Source organism: Salvia splendens, chromosome 9 (assembly GCF_004379255.2).
Source record: "Salvia splendens isolate huo1 chromosome 9, SspV2, whole genome shotgun sequence".
In the NCBI taxonomy this organism is placed as follows: domain Eukaryota; kingdom Viridiplantae; phylum Streptophyta; class Magnoliopsida; order Lamiales; family Lamiaceae; genus Salvia; species Salvia splendens.
The window spans coordinates 7,029,401-7,048,780 of NC_056040.1; the positions used below are offsets into that span (position 1 = coordinate 7,029,401).

The 19,380-nt window shown below is 38.4% G+C and overlaps 2 protein-coding genes across 4 annotated transcripts; both read left to right on the forward strand.

The window, feature by feature from the left end:
• Window positions 1–1,717: 1,717 nt before the first annotated feature.
• Window positions 1,718–7,119, forward strand: LOC121747638. 3 transcript variants are annotated; one of them, XM_042141712.1, is made up of 9 exons: window positions 1,718–1,917; window positions 2,439–3,201; window positions 3,359–4,392; window positions 4,759–5,020; window positions 5,211–5,435; window positions 5,748–5,921; window positions 6,025–6,228; window positions 6,317–6,430; window positions 6,529–7,119. In XM_042141712.1, exons 2-9 carry the CDS (start codon window positions 2,488–2,490, stop codon window positions 6,862–6,864), a joined length of 3,063 nt encoding a protein of 1,020 aa, XP_041997646.1. In that variant the 5' UTR covers window positions 1,718–1,917; window positions 2,439–2,487; the 3' UTR covers window positions 6,865–7,119. The 3 variants fall into 3 exon arrangements, with proteins under 3 accessions (XP_041997646.1, XP_041997645.1, XP_041997647.1); XM_042141711.1 differs by having other exon boundaries at window positions 2,472–3,201; XM_042141713.1 differs by having other exon boundaries at window positions 2,498–3,201.
• Window positions 7,120–15,211: 8,092 nt separating this feature from the next.
• LOC121747020 (calcium-binding protein CML38-like) lies at window positions 15,212–15,826 on the forward strand. The gene has a single exon (XM_042140999.1). It carries the CDS (start codon window positions 15,305–15,307, stop codon window positions 15,728–15,730), a length of 426 nt encoding a protein of 141 aa, XP_041996933.1. The 5' UTR covers window positions 15,212–15,304; the 3' UTR covers window positions 15,731–15,826.
• Window positions 15,827–19,380: the final 3,554 nt, after the last annotated feature.

Sequence of the window (19,380 nt, forward strand, 5' to 3'; positions counted from 1 at the left end):
CTGCAGAGCGACGGACGATCACCTCGCTCCAAAGTTCATCCGCCGACGACGCGGCGCCGGTACATCGTCCAGCTACTGCAGGCCGACGGACGAATTACGCATTTTCCTTTTTTTTAATACTTTTCAATCTATAAATACACTTCATTTTCACTCATTTCTCTCACAACATCTCTTTCTTCATCTCAAATCTCACCGAGTCACTTTTTAATCACTTTTTGTGTTGTAACTTTTTTAATTAAGTAAGGTAGGTTTTGTTTTTAATTTAATATTTAATTTTGCTATTTATTACTATGTGAAAACAAAAAAAATTAAAAATTAAATGAAAAATTGATTTTAAAAAAGATAGCCCAGCCACTAGTCCGAAGTAGGCATGCACACGGTTCAGGAACCGCCGGTTCCGGTTCATGAACCGACGGTTCACGGTTCATGATTCCCATGAACCGGAACCGGCCCGCCAAGGGTAAAAATAAGAAAAAGTTAACCGTGTTATTTGACAGAATGTACTAATTTGAAACACCAATCAAACTTTTTGTATGATATATGCTAACTTAAAACTTTTTGTACTAATTTGAAACATTGATGAAACATTTTGTATGTATGGTGTATTTACCCCATAAATTTTGCAACTTCTTTTTAATTATTTTCGAATTAATTAAAATGATTAATTGGGTCAAAATCGGCTAAACACCCGTTGACTGTTAATATTTAACGGTTTCGTCCATTTTGAACTGATTGTGGCCCGAGTTGAAATATATAGGATGCAATAATTCAAAACGTAATGTCTATGACCAAAATCGTAAAATGACCATATATTTAGGACCACTTTTTGCCTTTACTCTTATATCTATAATATCTAAAGACGAAGGCTGAGCGGGCTTTTTGTTTACCTCTCATAAATTGGATTTGTGATAACTTAACACAAAATACCGGCAACTAAAATTCGCTTCGTCAGCTAATTATCCTAATCAAGAATGAGAGGGAGCGCACTAACCACGACCGCTTCAACACCACCCACGCACTCATCGTCACGTTTACCACGCGTCATTATCCTTATCAAGCTGACTATTCAACTTGGAATCTCAGACTCAGCACGTGCTCAGTAATCTCATTATCTACACCGGCAATTTCGAACCCATATTCCTGAGTCAAAAATCTGCATTTTAATAATATTAATATTATCTATAAAGTAAGCAGCTAAAAACGTCACTGAATCACAACTTTCTATTTCGATTTAACATGTAGTAATAATTAACTAATTATTCCTCACCACATTTGGCATGCGATTTTTTCTGGATTTGAAAGAAACCCCCCATTTTTTTAAATTGGAAAAACGATAAATCTAAAATATTTAAAATACTAATTACCGAAGGTTGATAGTACTCCTACCATTTATTATTGCGTTTGTGCTTAATTATATTTTGATAACTAATGTACTTAGTTTTAATTTTAGAGACCAGCTAGTTTTACTAAAGGTACTATTAACTTGAAAGAGTAAATTTATAATAGAGCTTTATGCTATTCATTTTTAAGAGGAATTTTTTTTACCATACCTTATTAAAGAATGCAAAAATTAAATACATATATTAAAAGGATTTGTTGCTACCTTGGGTATTAAAAAGGAATAATTCGTACAAGCACTACAGAAGAAAAATCTGTACCAAACATTGTTATTTTTATTTGATTTTATTTTTATATTGAGAAAAGACATTCTTTGCACTTCACTTCACTCATCTCATCTCATCTCATCTCTTCTCTCACTCTCCCTCTCTCTCTCTCTCTCTCTCTCTCTCTCTCTCTCTCGATTTCTCTCTCACACACAAATAAGAGCTCAAGTTCACTAAACCTTCCGTTGCAACTTGCAAAACAGGCCTTTTTGCCGTTCTCTTGCTCTCATTCCACACATTTCCTGTCTTCGCGGTAAGATTTGCTTCTTTCATTTCTATGCAGATGCTTTAGTTCAGTTACTAGCTCTAAATGTGTACAGTTTTTCTTCCAAATTTCATCATCTGGTGCTGCTGTTTGGATCTGTTTTGGGCAGAGTTATTTTTGTGAATGTTATGCTTTAAATTCCTGTTGATTTTCCTTCTCAAATTCTACTTAATTGGTGCAATTTATGTGAAAATTCCTCTTTAATTTGGTCGCTGATGGTCTTCATTAACGTTTCTGCAATGGTTTTTTGGATTTCATGTTGAGATTCTACATGTAATTTTTTTTAAAATTTCTTAGCATTTGATGGAGGAGCATTTATGTTTTCTGGTGACTGAAACTGACCAGCATGTGAAACCATTTATTGTGCATTTTATGTGAAGATTCCCTTTTATGGCAGCTGATGGTTGAATTAGTATATGATAAATGCCATTTAATCCACCGGAAAAACATCTAAGCATGAAATTTAGGATTATGCTCACGTCTTGCTCTCCACTGTATTTACTGTTAAGGATACTTACTAATTAATTTTGAGGGGTGAGAAGCTGAGTTGATGCGAGAATGGTGCAAGGTCCAAGGCCCAAAACTAGGAAAAACCCTTGTGTTCAGCTTGACTACGTTATTCAAATTCAGGAGATAAGCCCGTGGCCCCCATCTCAGTCTCTGAGAACAATTCGTGCTGCTCTGATTCAATGGGAACATGGTGAGAGGAATTCGGGGTCCACCAATCAAGTTGTGCCTTCAGTTGGGGCGGATGCTGGTGTTGGTGATGGAAAGATTGAATTCAACGAGTCTTTTAGACTCACAGCGTTACTGGTGCAGGAGAAGTCTATGAAAGGTGGGAATGGGGTCACTTTCCAGAAGAACTGCATTGAGTTTAATCTTTATGAACCACGACGGGACAGGTCAGTGAAGGGTCAGCTGGTGGGAACTGCTGTCATAGACCTAGCAGAATGCGGCATTATCAGAGAAAGTTTGTGCATAAGTGCTCCTGTTAACTGCAAGCGAACATATTCGAACACGGCACAACCGCTTCTCTTCCTTAAGATCCAGCCTTATGAGAGGGGCAGGCGAAGCTCCTCATCAAGGGGCAACTTGATGAGAGAATCTTCGATGGACATGAGTAATAGTGAATCGGTTTCTGCATTGAGTGAAGAATATGCAGAAGAAGCTGATGTTGCCTCGTTTACGACAGATGATGATGCCTCCTCGCACTCATCTCTGGCTGTTACTTCAGCAGATTCAAATGGAAATGCATCACCTCAAAATAAAGATGTAAGATCTCTTATAGACCCTTTTCAATATCTTTGTTGTTGATGAGTTTGTTCATCACCTCATCACAGTCATACAGTTAACTTGTATTTCTCTGTTGTTCAGCATTCTTGTAGTGCTATATAATGATTTAGCATGATGGAATATATATTAATTGCAGAACAGAACAGTGGCTGTGAATGGTAAAGAAGCTAAGTCAGATGGGGAGAAAGTGATTGAGTCTCATGTGAAACCAGAAGACAATTCTTTGCAGTCCACTTCACCAGATTTAACTTCAGATCTAGCATGGATCTCAAATAAAATTCTTTCACGAAGTTCGCTGTCATCAGCACCAGAAGAAATGGCGAAACAGCTAAGCTCAAATAATGAAGTTGGCGAAGATGAAGCAGACTTTATTAAGCAAAATGTTTCTAGTGGTGGTAGAGATGTCCAAGTTCACCAAAGGGATGAGGATGTGGATTCTGTTCTCAGCCACAAGCAGGGTGGCTATAATGCTTCATTTGCTGGTACAGAAGATGCTGAACGAACAAGTTCACCTGGAAGTGGTTTCATAGATGGTGAGATCATAGAAGAAATACAACAAAAGTACACTAATAAAACAACAACCGTGGAAGACAAAGAGCACCATCCTCAGGTTGACCCGACCATTGGCTTTTCTGAAGTTGATGCCCATAGGCAATCAAATCTGGAAAATGGTCCACCTTCTGAAACTGAGGAAAACTATGAATTTAATAATAATAATTCAAATGTGGATAGATTAAAGCATGGGAAGTCTGTTCGATCATCTGCAGATTCAAGCAGGAGCAATGGCCCTGTGAGAAGCAACCGATTTCTTGTGGCCGATGTTCAGAATCATTCTCGAGACTCAGTAAGCTCTGAGTCAAAAGATTCTAAGACATGTGAAATGAAAAAAAGGGAGCCATTTTTTGATGGTAGGATCCAGCATTTGGAAAATAGAATGAAAGTTTTGGAGGAAGAGTTGAGGGAAGCTGCTGCTATAGAGGTTAGTCTGTACTCTGTGGTAGCAGAACACGGAAGTTCCATGACTAAAGTCCATGCTCCAGCTAGGCGTCTCTCAAGGCTCTATTTCCATGTGAGCAAACTGAAGTCGAAAACAAGGAGAGGGAGTGCTGCTAAAAGTATTGCATCTGGATTAGTTTTAGTTTCCAAGGCATGTGGAAATGATGTACCAAGGTATAACTCTTCTCATCATCCTTCTTCTGAATCTGAAGTTTGTGCTTGGTCTGGTTTAACATGACTTACCAGCTTTCTGCAGTGGCAGCCTCAACACTTGCTCTATCTTCCATGGTCTTTTGCTGTCTAGTAGTACATCTTTATTTTCTTTCTGATACATCCTTTTTTTAGTCAACCTCTTGAGCATTTAACAACGACACAGTTATAAGAAAGGATATGAGCATATTCTCATTATTTCGATGTAGTGCTCTGGATTTGGCAAGACAAAGTTATTTTTTAGTTCTCATAAATATTGATCAACTGGTATGCCTGCTTTTAACCAGATTTTAACCAGAGTCCTGATGTTAATGTCTTCTTATGGTACAGATTAACTTTCTGGCTCTCAAATTCAATTGTATTGAGAGTTATTGTCAGCAAGTTTCTTAGTTCTGCCACTGGAAAAGAGGGGGACAGCAGCGGAAAGAGAAAATCATTACCCCTTAAATGGGAGTCCTTCCCTGGTATGAGTGCTAAAAGTGCTAATGAGGAATGTTTGGACAACTGGGAGGAACCTTCAACATTTATAGCTGCTTTGGAAAAGGTTGAGGCATGGATATTTGTACGAATCATCGAGTCCATATGGTGGCAGGTACTTTTTTCCACCCATTTCTTTGAGGGGTTATTTCAATTTCTGTGTCAAATCTTGAGATCTGAGCTGAGCTAACATATTTACCAATCCATCTTATTTGTATTTGGCAGTAGACATTATTTTGATTTTTCCCCCAACTGAATGATCTAAACCACTTAGCTAAGTTGCTCTCATACTTTCTTTCCCCTAGACATTCACTCCGCATATGCAGTCGGGTACTACCAAAGAAATTTCCAGCAGTCTGGATTCTGAATTTAGCAAATTATACCAGAGAACCTCCAGTTCCATTAAACAGCAGCAGAATAGTTTTTCTCTGGAACTCTGGAGAAATGCTTTCAGAGATGCATGTGAGAGGATATGTCCTGTTCGAGCTGGAGGACATGACTGTGGCTGTTTGCCTGTGCTCTCAAAAGTGGTAAATTTTTTTCAGATTTTTCCTTTCCGGTTCAAAATTACATGTTTTTTAACCCTCAAATTGTTCAACTGTACATTTTCTTTGTGTTAATCTACAGTAAACCCTGTATCTTTGATTGTGGTTGGATGACGGTGCACATTAGCACTTATCAGTGGATCAGTTAGTATGTCCTGCTGAACTTGAGTCCTGGACATATCATGATCTATAATTAACTTCCAATTAGACATTAACACAATGGTCGTTAATTCTCATTAGATTATCAAGTCCTCAACAGAATTTGCTATGTAGCCTGATGCACTCTTTTATGACTAGATCATAGAGCAATTGATAGCTCGTCTAGATGTGGCCATGTTCAATGCCATCCTTCGAGAATCAGCTGATGAAATCCCAACAGATCCTGTAGCGGATCCTATTAGTGACGCTGAGGTTCTCCCCATTCCAGCAGGGAAAGCTAGTTTTGGTGCTGGTGCACAACTAAAAGTTGCGGTGAGACTTATCCTTACAGTTGGCTTACTATCCTAGACTAGAATAAGAATCCAATTTTGTTCTTCTCTTTATTTTACGTGCTCTGATTAATGTGTTGTGACAGATTGGGAACTGGTCCAGATGGCTTACTGATATGTTTGGTGTCGATGATGATGACTTGCTCAAGAATAACTCAGAAGCTGCCGTTGATGATGATGAACAAATATCGAAGGATGCATCATCAAAGTGTTTTCATCTCCTCAACGCACTGAGTGACCTTATGATGCTTCCCAAAGACCTGCTACTGAGTCAGACGGTTAGAAAAGAGGTGAGAGAGAGAGCCTCAACAGCCTATTTCTTCTGTCTCATTTACGCTAACACCCATTTTCTTATACCTTTTTACTTTCCTCATTTAGGTATGTCCTACATTTGGTCCTCCCCTTATTAGAAGGGTTCTCAACTTTTTCATCCCAGATGAGTTTTGCCCCGATCCAGTTCCCGCAGTTGTACTTGAAGCCTTAAACTCAGAGGTTTGTCATTGTATTTAACAGAAATAGGCTCACAAGTAGAAGTCGGTACAACTTCATTTGAAAATTGGTCACACCCCCTTGCCTATATTGCAATGTAGGATCCTTTTGATTCAGAGGGTGGCTCCATCATGAACTTCCCGTGTGGCGCAGCACCCATCGTATATCAGCCACCATCAGCTGCTTCAGTTACTAGTTTTTTAGGAGAAATCGATTGCCATCCTCAGCTCACACGTAGCCGGTCCTCTTTGCTGAGGAAATCACAGACGAGTGATGATGAACTGGACGAGTTGGACTCACCGTTGAAATCCATCATCCCGGATGCGTTTGAGGCATCTCTTTCGTCAGCAAAGCATGGCTGGACACTGAAGGAGAATGGAAGCCGCAATCCTTTGAGGTATCAGCTCCTTCGGGACGTGTGGATGGATTGTGAATAACGAATGATTTCGTCACAACTATCAATCGACCTCGTAATAATCTGCAAACTCATCGTCAGATGTTGGCAAATCGTGTAGAGATTGTAGCAATAAAGTGTATAGGTTTAGCTGTCTTGATATGACTTTCATGTTGGTCTTTTTTGTTGCTGCGTATAAAAAAGGGATATCTAAATTCTTAGCCAGAATAGATTCTCTTGTTTTGATGCAATAATTCAGAAGTGTAAGGTAAAAGTAGGTGCAATTTTTGTGTGTCCAGCTCCGACTCTCCCACCTTGTCCATTATAAATTTCACTATTTTAATAAAATTTATTATAGAAATCATTAACTAATGAATCCTAACTATTAGTACTAAATCTGGAACTTGAAAAAACGTTATATACAAATTATGGATTAAATCAACCTAATAATCAATTAATTTTAAAATAATAAATGAAATATGAAAAAGTGTAGTAGGCCTAGTGAACTACTCCCTCAGTTGCACACAAGAGTTAAAAATATATTTTTATATTATAATGTGAGAAACTTTTTCAAAAAAATAATGTGACATCTTTTATTAGATAAAATAAAAAGAAAAGTAAGACACAGAGGGAGAGGGAGTACTATATAAACAAAATTTAAACACAAAAAATTGAAGCGGGGAATCTTTAACTGAAAACAACACAGAGTTGAGATAAAGTTATTTTTTTGTTTGAAATTAAATACTAGAGTTTAAAAAATATGAGTTTGATTGGAATTATATAACAAAATAAATTACATGTAAGTAAGGAGTATTAGCTTAAAAAATAGTTGTAGTATAAAACTACAAGAAAATGGAGTATATACAAACCGCCCAGACAAACAACAGGCTGAAACACATGGGCCGGCGCGGCCCTTCTAGAAACAAACGTCAAACTCCAATACATAAAACAATATATCGCCCATGGGGCGAGAACCCACGACCACCAGGTTAAGAGCCCTGCACTCTACCAACTAAGCTTAACGGGCTTGTTATATTAATTGCAGTGACAATTATTTATTGGATATTTAGTTTGGTCTCAATTATATTGGTTAATGAAATAATAAAAAAATGGAAATAAGTCTATATAAGTTGGAAGGGAAGAGTATTGGGGTAACAACTGATAATTATCCTTAAATTTCTTGCAACTCCACCCAAAAATTTCAAAGGGATGCAAGCCGACTAAAGTTGTGGTTGTACCCTATACTTGAGAAATTGGTCATCTTAGAAACAAAAGAATTTATTGCTGCACGTGTTGGAAAAGGGTTTGTTGGTCCCTTATAAAATTAGGACATTTTCTATTCTTGTATAAAGCAAGTTAGATATGGTTGAAAACGCGTGAAATAGAAAAAGGCTTTTAGCCTTTCATTGTCTCAAGTCTTTTGGCTTTTCAACTTAACATAACCTTTAAGTGGTTTATGAGGATCTTTAATGTCAAAACTTTTGAAGTCGTCTCTCCTATCCTATAAATAGGTGGGTTTGAGAGATGAACAATACACTAACAAAAAGCATTCTCTATTCTCTCAAGCTCTCTACATCATAGTGTGCATCTTAAGAGAATTGCATAGCTCGATTCTCGGAACTCCATCAAGTTCGCCGCTGCCTAGCGGGTTTGAGGTGCTTCTACACGCTAGGAGGAAGTCATTTTATCTTTGGGGACAATACGACATTCTGTGAGCACTAGCCGAGGCGTAATTTGTCATGCGGAAAGAGGGCTTTCTTCGACTCGACTTATAGTTTGATTTATTTTATTATTTCCATTGTAATTTCCATTCCATTTTTGTTGTTATCTTCCTTCGATTGTAATAGTTAGAGTACCGCCTTTACACGACGAATTTTATCCCATTATTTCTAATAGTCACAAGACAACCTATTATACTCTTCTAAGACAGGGTTATATCAATCGAAGTTGGAGGAAACATGAGCTCCAAAGCTGGAATGAAGAAACGAACAATCACAATGTTCATGAGCTACGAAATGGTTAATTCCTTGAGATCTATTCTCTTGAGAATTGTGTTTATTGTTTGTCATTTGACAAGCAAGACCAATTTAGACTTGGTAGTAGTAATTGGGATGCATGGGTTGTTGAATATACTAATGCACATATGGTTCAATATAATTTTGTACTTACTGTTGAAGACAATATTGTGCAAATTATTTGAACGTGTTGTTATAAACAACAAAGATCTCGAGGTGGTCGCAATAGTCTCCGACGTGAACCATGGTAATAATCCAAATGAATGGTTTGTTGATACGGGTGTCACTTGTCATGTGTGCTCTGAGAGAAGCATTTTTTCTACTTACAAATCTGTTGGAGGTAGAAAAGTACGGATGTGAAACCAAGCCTCTTCTAAGGTGGTTGGTGTGGGTAATGTGTTCTTAAAACTAGGATCTGAAAAGGTTCTTACCCTTAAGGATGTGCTGCATGTCCCAGACATCTGAAATAATTTGGTGCCAGGCTCACTTCTAGTAAATCATGGATTTTCACTAGAATTTGAGTGTGAAAAGGTTATATTGACCAAGTATGGAAAGTTCATAGGTGAAGGCCACCTAGTGAATGGGCTTTTTGAGCTGAATGTTACGGTCATTCACCGTGGAAAAAGAATAAGCAATAAGGAAGATGACGCATCCTCTTATTTGCTTGAGAGCTCTGATTTATGGCATAATAGATTGAGACATGTGAATCTAAATGCTATAAAAAGATTAATAAATCTTAATTTACTAAAAGTTGATAAGCTTAACTCACAGGAAAGATGTGAAGTGTGTGTTGAAGCCAAAATGGCTAATCTGTCGTTCCATTCGGTAGAGCGGAGCACAAAACCTCTTGAGTTGATCCATACAGACATATGTGATTTGAAATTTGTGCAAACAAGAGGTGGTAAAAAGTATTTCACAACGTTTATAGATGATTGCACAAGGTATTGTTACCTTTACTTATTAAAAAGTAAATATGAGGCAATTGAAACATTTAAAGACTTCAAAAATGAAACCGAAAATCAACTTAATTGTCGAATTAAGTGTGTTCGAAGTCATAGAGGTGGTGAGTATGTAGCGCCGTTTGCAGAATTCTACCATGCTAGTGGTATAATTCACCAAACCACAACTCCGTATTCTCCTCAGTCAAATGGTGTTGATGAACGCAAAAATCGAACACTTAAAGAGATGATGAATGCTCTGTTGATCAATTCAGGTTTACCCCAGAACATATGGGGGGAGGCTGTGCTAACAGCGAATTATATCTTGAACAAGATTCCATTAAAAATAGGGATATGACTCCTTATGAGTTGTGGAAAGGGAAGTAACCTTCGTATTCATACCTCAAAGTGTGGGGGTACTTAGCGAAGGTAGGAGTGCCGCCTCCGAAACAAGTTTCTATTGGCCCTAAAACAGTCGATTGCATCTTTATTGGCCATGCACTTAATAGTAGTGCCTATCGTTTCCTAGTCCATAGGTCAGTTGTGCCTGGCGTGGCTGAAGGTACAACAATTGAGTCAAGAAATGCTATATTATTTGAGAATGTGTAACCTTGCAAGAAGCAGGAGGATCGTTCAAGTGAAAGAATGATGGATGAATCCACTTGTTCTAATCCTCCAAAAAGAACGAGGTCAAGTCCTAAGGATATAGAACCAAGACGTGGTAAAAGAGTTAAAATTGCTAAGACATTTGGTCCCAACTTCATAACTTTTATGTTGGATGACGAACCAAAGTCGTTGGCAGAAGCGTTGTCTGGCCCAGATGCGCCATTCTGGCAAGAAGCAATCAATAGTGAAATTGAATCAATTATGAGAAATAACACATGGGTGTTAGTAGACTTGCCAGAAGGCTGTAAGACCTTAGGGTGCAAGTGGATCCTGAGAAAGAAATATAAAACTGATGGTGCTATTGAAAAGTACAAAGCTCGTCTAGTTGTAAAAGGCTTTAAGCAGCAAGAAGGATATGACTTCTTCGACAAATATTCACATGTTACAAGAATCACTTCTATTCTGGTGCTTCTTGCAATTGCTGCTATGCACAATCTTGAGATTCACCAAATGGATGTGAAAACTGCATTTCTGAATGGTGAATTGGAGGAAGAAATTTATATTGAGCAACCTGAAGGGTTTGTTGTACCTTGCCAAGAAAGGAATGTATGCAAACTAGTGAAGTCTCTATATGGATTAAAACAAGCGCATTTGCAATGACACTTGAAGTTTGACAATGTAATGTTGTCAACTGGGTTCACTATCAATGAGTGTGACAAGTGTGTTTACATTAAAAACACAGATAACAGTTTTGTTATTGTGTGTCTTTATGTAGATGATATGTTGATTATGGGCAGCAATAGCCGCACTATCAACGAGACCAAAAATATGCTGAAGAATTTTTTTGACATGAAAGATATTGGTCCAGCTGACGTGATTCTCGGAATCAAGATTAAAAGGAATCATGAGGAAATTGTTTTGACACAATCTCATTACATTGAGAAAGTGCTTAAGAAGTTTCACTCGTTTGATTGTGAGCCAGCTAAGACTCCATTAGAACTCAACGTGCCTTTGAGTAAGCAGACGGGTGAGCCTGTAGCTCAAGAAGAATATGCAAGGATCATAGGGAGTTTGATGTTTATCACAAATTGCACCCAACCAGATCTTGCGTGTACAGTGAATAAGCTGAGCCGATATAAAAGCAACCCAAACAAGGAACATTGGAAAGCTCTGCGTATGGTTTTGAGATACATGAAGTACACTCTTAACTTTGAGCTGCAATACACAAGATATCCCCAAGTACTTAAAGGGTACTATGATGCAAATTGGATCTCTGATTCAAAAGACTCGTTCTCGACGAGCGGGTATGTGTTCACTGTGGGGGTGGAGCTGTTTCGTGGAAGTCAAGGAAAAAGACGTGTGTAGCTTGATCCACCATGGAATCCGAGTTTATCACTTTAGACAAAGCAGGGGAAGAAGCCGAGTGGCTTAGAAACTTCCTAGAAGATATTCTATGTTGGAAGAAGCCAGTGCCAACAGTAGTGATACACTGTGATAGTCAAAGCGGCTATAGGGAGAGCACATAGTGGCTTATACAATGGTAAGTCTCGACATATTCGTCGGCGACATAATACCGTAAGACAGTCGATCACAAGTGGTGTTATCGCAGTTGACTATGTGAGGTCAATGGATAACTTAGCGGATCCGTTGACGAAGAGTTTAAACCGTGATCAAATGCATAAATTGCTCAAAGGAATGAGACTGAAAACCATATCTTAAAATATGATTGTAGTGGTAACCCAACCATACGATTGGAGATCCCATGAGCTTGGTTCAATGGGAAAACGAAGCTATATGATTCTAGTTGTAACACTCGGAAGAATTTTAATCTTCACCCATTCTTTAGAAAGCATTGAGTGTTGTAACCTGCATGTGGTAAGAAGCTAAGTTTTGACTTTTAAAAATTCTTAGGAACCTCGAGGATGTGGGTATTGCAGGATACCTGGAAAAGAATCACATATGTAAGTGAAGAAGTGTGGGCCACTTCAATATGTGAATCACTTATGAATCCAAAGTGGTGTTCCATGGCCAGTAAAGGACACAAACGTGAGAACTGATGAGTTTGTAAATAATATTGTGTCAATATTATTGTCTCGGTATACACCAAGGAGGAATGGTTCAAGGCATCACGTCCACCAGGCCACCGGTATGCCCGATAATGTTGACTATGGAAAGTTCAAAGCCCCAACCTACTATTCCAAATGCAATATTGTTTCTCGATGATTGAGCAATGAGTCTGCATGCATGCATCACGTCTTGTGTTGGTTTGAGCTTGCAGTGCTCTAACCAATGTGGGGGATTATTGAAAACGTGTGAAATAGAAAAAGGTTTTTAGCCTTTCATTGTCTTAAGTCTTTTGGCTTTTCAACTTAAGGTAACCAACAAGTGGTTTATGAGGATCCTTAATGCAAAGACTTTTGAAGTGGTCTCTCCTATCCTATAAATAGGTGGGTTTGAGAGATGAACATTACACCAACAAAAAGCATTCTCTCTTTTCTCAAGCTCTCTACATCATAGTGTGCATCTTAAGAGAATTGCATAGCTCGATTCTCGGAACTCCATCAAGTTTGTCGGTGCCTAGCAGGTTTGAGGTGCTTCTACACGCTAGGAGGAAGTCGTTTTATCTTTGGGGACAATACGCCATTCCGTGAGCATAGCCGAGGCGTAATTTGTCTTGCGGAAAGAGGGCTTTCCTCGACTCGACTTATAGTTGGTTTATTTTATTATTTCCATTGTAATTTTCATTCCACTTTTATTATTTTATTATTTCCATTGTAATTTTCATTCCACTTTTATTGTTATCTTCGTTCGATTGTAATAGTTAGAGTACCGCTTGTACACTGCTTGAGATTTATTCATTATTTCTAATAGATATTATCATAGATAGTAAGTACTACCAATGTATGCAACACGATATTCATCATGTGATTCTTTGACAACTAGCATTTGCCACACCACACGGAACCAACAGGCTGAAATTAGCCACAGCCGATAAGGATTCATAGCTTCGTAATAATTTAAACGTGACATGTACATGTGTATATATATACATACAGAACTCCTATATAAATTTTGAGGTTCTAGAAACAATTTCTCCTTTGATTATAACTAATTAAATAGTGTATCTGTCAACATTTAGTCCCATATCAGTCATTTGCCCAAAAACATAGGTAAGAACACGTACTCCCTCCCTCTGTTCCCTTATAGTTGCGTTATTTTTCCATTTAAGAAAAAGTTATTTTTCCACAGAAAATTCGTTCATAGTTAAGTCATTTGCATATATAATAACTTTTTTTTCTCTCTTTTACTTTATTCTTTCTACTTTATTCACTTTCTATTTTATTCTTTCTACTTTTTTCTCTCTCTTACTTTTGAATTATTTATTTAACACACTCAACATCCATTTATTAAACTTCGTGCCGAAAAGTTTCGTCTCAACTATGAGAGAACGGAGGGAGTACATGTACGGACTCCCATCCTCCGTCCACCAATAAACTTCCTATATTGTCATGTTCATCCATCCACCAATAAACTTTCCATTTGTTCTTTTACTATTTTTTATAATAGACCTCATATTCCATTATCTTTATCGCGCTCACATTTCATTCCATGCGCTTACATTTTCCGAACACTTTCTACTATATTTCTTAAAACTCGTGCTCAATCAAAATTGGTTATATATTAGACAGGGAGTAATGTTCTAACAACTAAAAGTAGTGAGCATTTATTTGCATCTTAATTTGTTCATACATATAGAATTAAAAGTAAATAATGAAATGTGAGATTTCCTATAAAAGGCCGCAGATTTATTAAATCTGTTGGATCCTATTCCTATGTATTTAGGTAAGGTTTCTACATCAAAATTTCCATCCATATAGTCATAACATATGATATGACGTTAGCGTCAAAGACGGAGCCAGAATTTTACGAATGAGAGGGTGAAACTACAGTGCTCCTATTATACTTGGAAATTAATTTCAAATGACGCAATTACATAAAAAAACACAAAATGCAACTTATATTTCTTGTTGGGGTAGAAATCTGCCTCATCCAAAATATCTAATACCGTGTTGTTTGTACCTATAATCCACTTATACCAATCATAACTTTGATCGTTGACTCCGCGATTCATATATTGGAATGCAGTAATTTCTAACTATCAAAACATATTTATCTTATATCTCTATTCACATAATTGATTATCAATAATATTGGATTATCAATTTTCTTCATCAATACTATACATGTTTTACCATTTTGGAACGTCTACAAATAAAATTAATACATAGAAAATAAGACTCACATTCTATTACCTATTTCCATAATTTTTTATAAAGTTTAAACATTATTTTAAAATTGCCATAATGTCTGTTGACATTTTATAACAGTCCAGATCATAGTTTGGACCGTTAGAAAATGTCAACCGATGACAAAATAGTAGCAACAGAAAATGTCACATTATTATTATTATTATTATTATTATTATAAAAGTGCCTATTAATATAGTACTTAATATTTATTTTGAAGAAGAGCTTAGTAATTTCAATATTTAGTTTAACTTATTTGTGTGGAACACAATATACAGTAATTTCGTGTTTATTCAAAGTCTAAACCGTACAAAGTATTATATTGAAGTAGTATTAATGTACTATGTATTTATTGAATTCAAAGCAAGTAGATATGGGTAAACTAAAAACAAGCTTCGCCGCAGTTTCCCCTTTTTGTTGGAAGCAGCCGCAAACAGCACGCAGTATTTTTAAATTACAGTCAACCTCATCACGCGTCCTTCACAACTATCTACTGTATAATCTATAAATACCCCAAACTTAACCTAAACTTCAACAATCACCCAAAAAATCTCAAAACAATTAAATCATTTAAACCAGTTCTAAGATTTCACATCAAATTGTACACTTAATTTCCAATGGAGAAATACGAGCAATACAAGCGCGTTTTCAGCCACTTCGACTCCAACGGCGACGGCAAAATAAGCCCCGAGGAGCTGCGGCAGTGCGTGGCCTCGATCGGCGGCGACATGTCGGCGGAGGAGGCAGCGTCGGCGGTGGCGCTCATGGACTCGGACGGGGACGAGATGTTGTGTTTGGAGGATTTCGTGAAGATAGTGGAGGGGGCGGAGGAGGGAGAGAAGCAGAGTGATTTGAAGGCGGCGTTCAAGCTCTACGCGCCCGAGGGAAGCGCGTGCATTACTCCCGAGAGCTTGAAGAGAATGCTGAGTAGATTGGGGCAGAGAAGTAGTGTCCACGACTGCAAGAATATGATCGCCCCTTTTGATATCAATGGCGATGGAGTTCTCAATTTCGACGAGTTTAAGATTATGATGTCGTGTTGATTGATGCCGCTCGAGCTCGACTTTATTTTTTTCCTTTTCTTATTTATTCTGTATATAAATTCAATTCAATTCAATTATGCACCATTCATTGCTTTATTTTTTACTGCATTTTGCCGCCAGAATTCAAAATTAAATTCAAAAAAAATATGCTTGACGTAATGTGGCTGTGGCACAATTTATAATTTGAGATAGATTTATTTGTACACACTTAGAGAGCCTCATATGTAAAGGACCAATTTGTAATTTATCGAGAGTTTGAGACGAGATGGCCAAAACGCATTGGACCTAGCTTGATTTGAAACCGCATTGAACCTAGCTTGATTTGAGATATTAGTTATACATAAAAAAAGAATTTTTGTTAAGCCCTTTCAAAAATCATTTGACACCTAGAACTTCTAAAAGCCCTCAAGCAACTGTAATCTTCTTCTCTTTCCCGCCTAAACTCGAGTGCAGTAGTGGTGAGTTTCTTGTGGATTATTATGGGATCCATTCACTTAAGGTTCTTTTTAAAAGAACTTTTAGACTGATTTTACAAGTTGATCTTGAGAAAGTACTCTTCATGACTAGTTTGACGCTTTTGGTTCTGTGACATGCTTTTGGATTTATACCTTTTATTCTTGCTCTTCAATAAGTGTCCTATTTTTTTTATTCTAATATAATAATTTATGAAATTTTATATTTATCTGTATATATGAATTTATTATGATAATTAATAAGATTACAAATGTAACTTTTATATTTATAAATAAAAACGCTGGCCACGTGATAAAATATATTTGAGACATTATCCATTCTTTTCAATTGGAGGCATCAAAATGCAAATCTTCGTGTGGTGAAAGTGATCGAAACATATCAAATCAATTATATCTCGCATAACGACACCAATTTCATGCCCATTTGTTATTATTGATTCAGGGTAGAAAAGTCAGTCATTCGATATGAACCGAATCAATGAATCTTCGCAACAGTCTACTAAAACTAATTGCCACGTATTTAACACAAAAATCACATACTATGCACACATCATGGCCCAATACTGGACTATGTCGATTTATTTGTTGACAGTTGGATTATAGCTCATAGTCTTATAGACATGCAAATTGCACAATATATTAATTTATTTATCTCGAATTGAAAAATGATGTAGTACTCCCTCTATCCCACAAAGATTGTCTCACTTTAACCGGACACAGTTTTAAGAAATGTAATGAAAAAGGAGTTGAAAATGTTAGTGGAATGTGAGTCCTACTTTTATATATTATTAGTTTTATAATAGAATGTGAATAGGAATGAGTTAGTGGAATATGAGATCCACTACAAAAAATGGTAAAAAGTGAAATGAGACAAATTTTGTGGAACAGATGAAAATAGAAAAATGGAACAATCTTTGTGGGACGGAGGGATAACGACCTTTACAAATTTATTGTTTCTGCGATTTGGTATTGACACTGGAAATTATCACTAATCTCGTTCATGTAATCGTGACAAGGATTAAGACCGTACACTTGGACCAATCAATTGCAATTCTGCTAATAAGAGCATCAGTAATGGGGCGCCCTAAGCCGTTCCCTAAAGCCCGCCATATGCACCGCCACGTCAGTATTTTATCCTCCTGCCCTTCCACCTGCAGTGGGGCGGCCTAAGCATTTTCTTCTATTTGAATATTTAAATAACTAAAAAAATTGGGGAAAACCTTCATTTCATTTATAAAATTAATACATTACAATACGGATTTAAAAAAAATACGCAAACTCAGCAACTGCGGTTACGGGCCCACACTTCTTCAATCATGTCGTTCATGAGCTGCGCATGGTCGTGTTGGTTGCGCATTGAGGCCTGTCTAGATAGAACCTCATTGAAGCCCGTCGGTAATCCTTAAGCAGGGAGCGGGGTCGCCGCGCCGGAGGAACTAGATGCACCTTCGTCATCGGTCCAATCGGTGATGCTCATACCTTCATGTTCGACTATCATGTTGTGCAAGATTATGCACGCATACATGACATCGGCGAGGACTTCCTTGAACCAGAGACGCGCCGACCCTTTCACTATTGCCCATCGTGCTTGGAGTACACCAAATGCCCGCTTCACGTCCTTCCGCGCCGCCTCCTGCCTTTGCGCATATAAAGCTCTCTTCTCACTCATTGGGCAGCTGATCGTCTTCAGAAAAATAGGCCACTTTGGGTATATGTCATCGGCCAAGTAGTACCCCATGTGGTATTGGCGCATGTTTGCAGTGAACTCGATGGTCGGGCCGTTGCCGTTGCATTGCTCGACGAAGAGGGTGGATGAGTTGAGGACGTTGATGTCGTTGTTCGACCCGTCTACACCAAAGTAAGCATGCTAGATCCAGAGCCGATAGTCAGCGACGGCTTTGAGGATTATAGTCGGGTGGCTGCCCTTGTATCCACTAGTAAATTGGCATCTCCACGCCGACGGACAATTCTTCCACTCCCAGTGCATACAGTCGACGCTCCCTAGCATCCCAGGAAAGCCGTGCGGCGTCTCGTGCATGCTCATTAGGGCCCGGTAATCTGCAGCCATCGGCTTTCGCAAATATGTGGCGCTGTATGTCTCCACAATTCCCCTACAAAATCTCTTCAGGCACTCGCGGCCTGTTGTATCCCCGACGTGGAGGTACTCGTCGAACATGTCAGCGCTGGTGCCGTAGGCCAACTGGCGGATTGCAACTGTGCACTTTTGCAACGGCCTAAGCCCGGGTCTGCCGATGCCATCTTCCCGATACTGGAAGTATTCATCACGGGACTCCAACGTCTGGACAATGCTGAGAAAAAGGTAACGAGGCATCCTAAACCGACGGCGGAAAACAGCCGGGCCCCACCGTGGTTGGTCGGCAAAATAGTCTGCAACTAGACGTTCGTGAGCTGCGGCGTGATCGCGTCGGACAGACTTCCGACTTCGAATAGACCTGGGGACCTGCTCCGCCGCCGCCGCCGCCGCCTCCTCGCGTTGCATTATGGCTAAGCATTCCGCCATTTCGTCGTGCACGGCTGCATTTAAGGCTCGAGTCAAGGTCGGACTACCGTCCTCCTAGGAACTCCGGTCGTCGTCGTGGTTCATTTTGGCTTGTGAGATTTGGAGAGATGTGTGAGAGATGAGAGAACTGATGCGAGAAATGTTCGTATGAAAAATGGAATGACAATCGAGGTTTAAATAGACAAATTTTAAATTTAAAAAATTAAAAAAGAAAAACAAAAATGCGTTGCATCGTCCGCGCCATCGTCCGCGTCTCCCACAGTGGGCGGACTATGACGCGGACGATGCCCTATCGTCCGCACTTCGTCCGCGGACTAAGCGTCGGGCGCAGACGACGCATCATCCGTCGTCCGCGGTACCATCGGGCGCGCTATCGTCCGCGCCATTGATGATGCTCTAATAAAATTTGGTTTATTTGTTTGGGACATTTAATTTTTAATATTTTAAGTTGGCTTTTTCTCCGTGGCAAGACTATGACAAAATAGAATATTCTTTTTATTGAACAACATAGTATTTATATACGAAAACTCTTATAGTAGTACTACAATAAATAATTGCATCAACAAAAGTTAATTAAAGCATAAAACCGTTTTGAATACGTAGGAGAAGTTATTGATAACGTCAAACAGCCTTCGTGGTTGCTTCCCATTACAAGA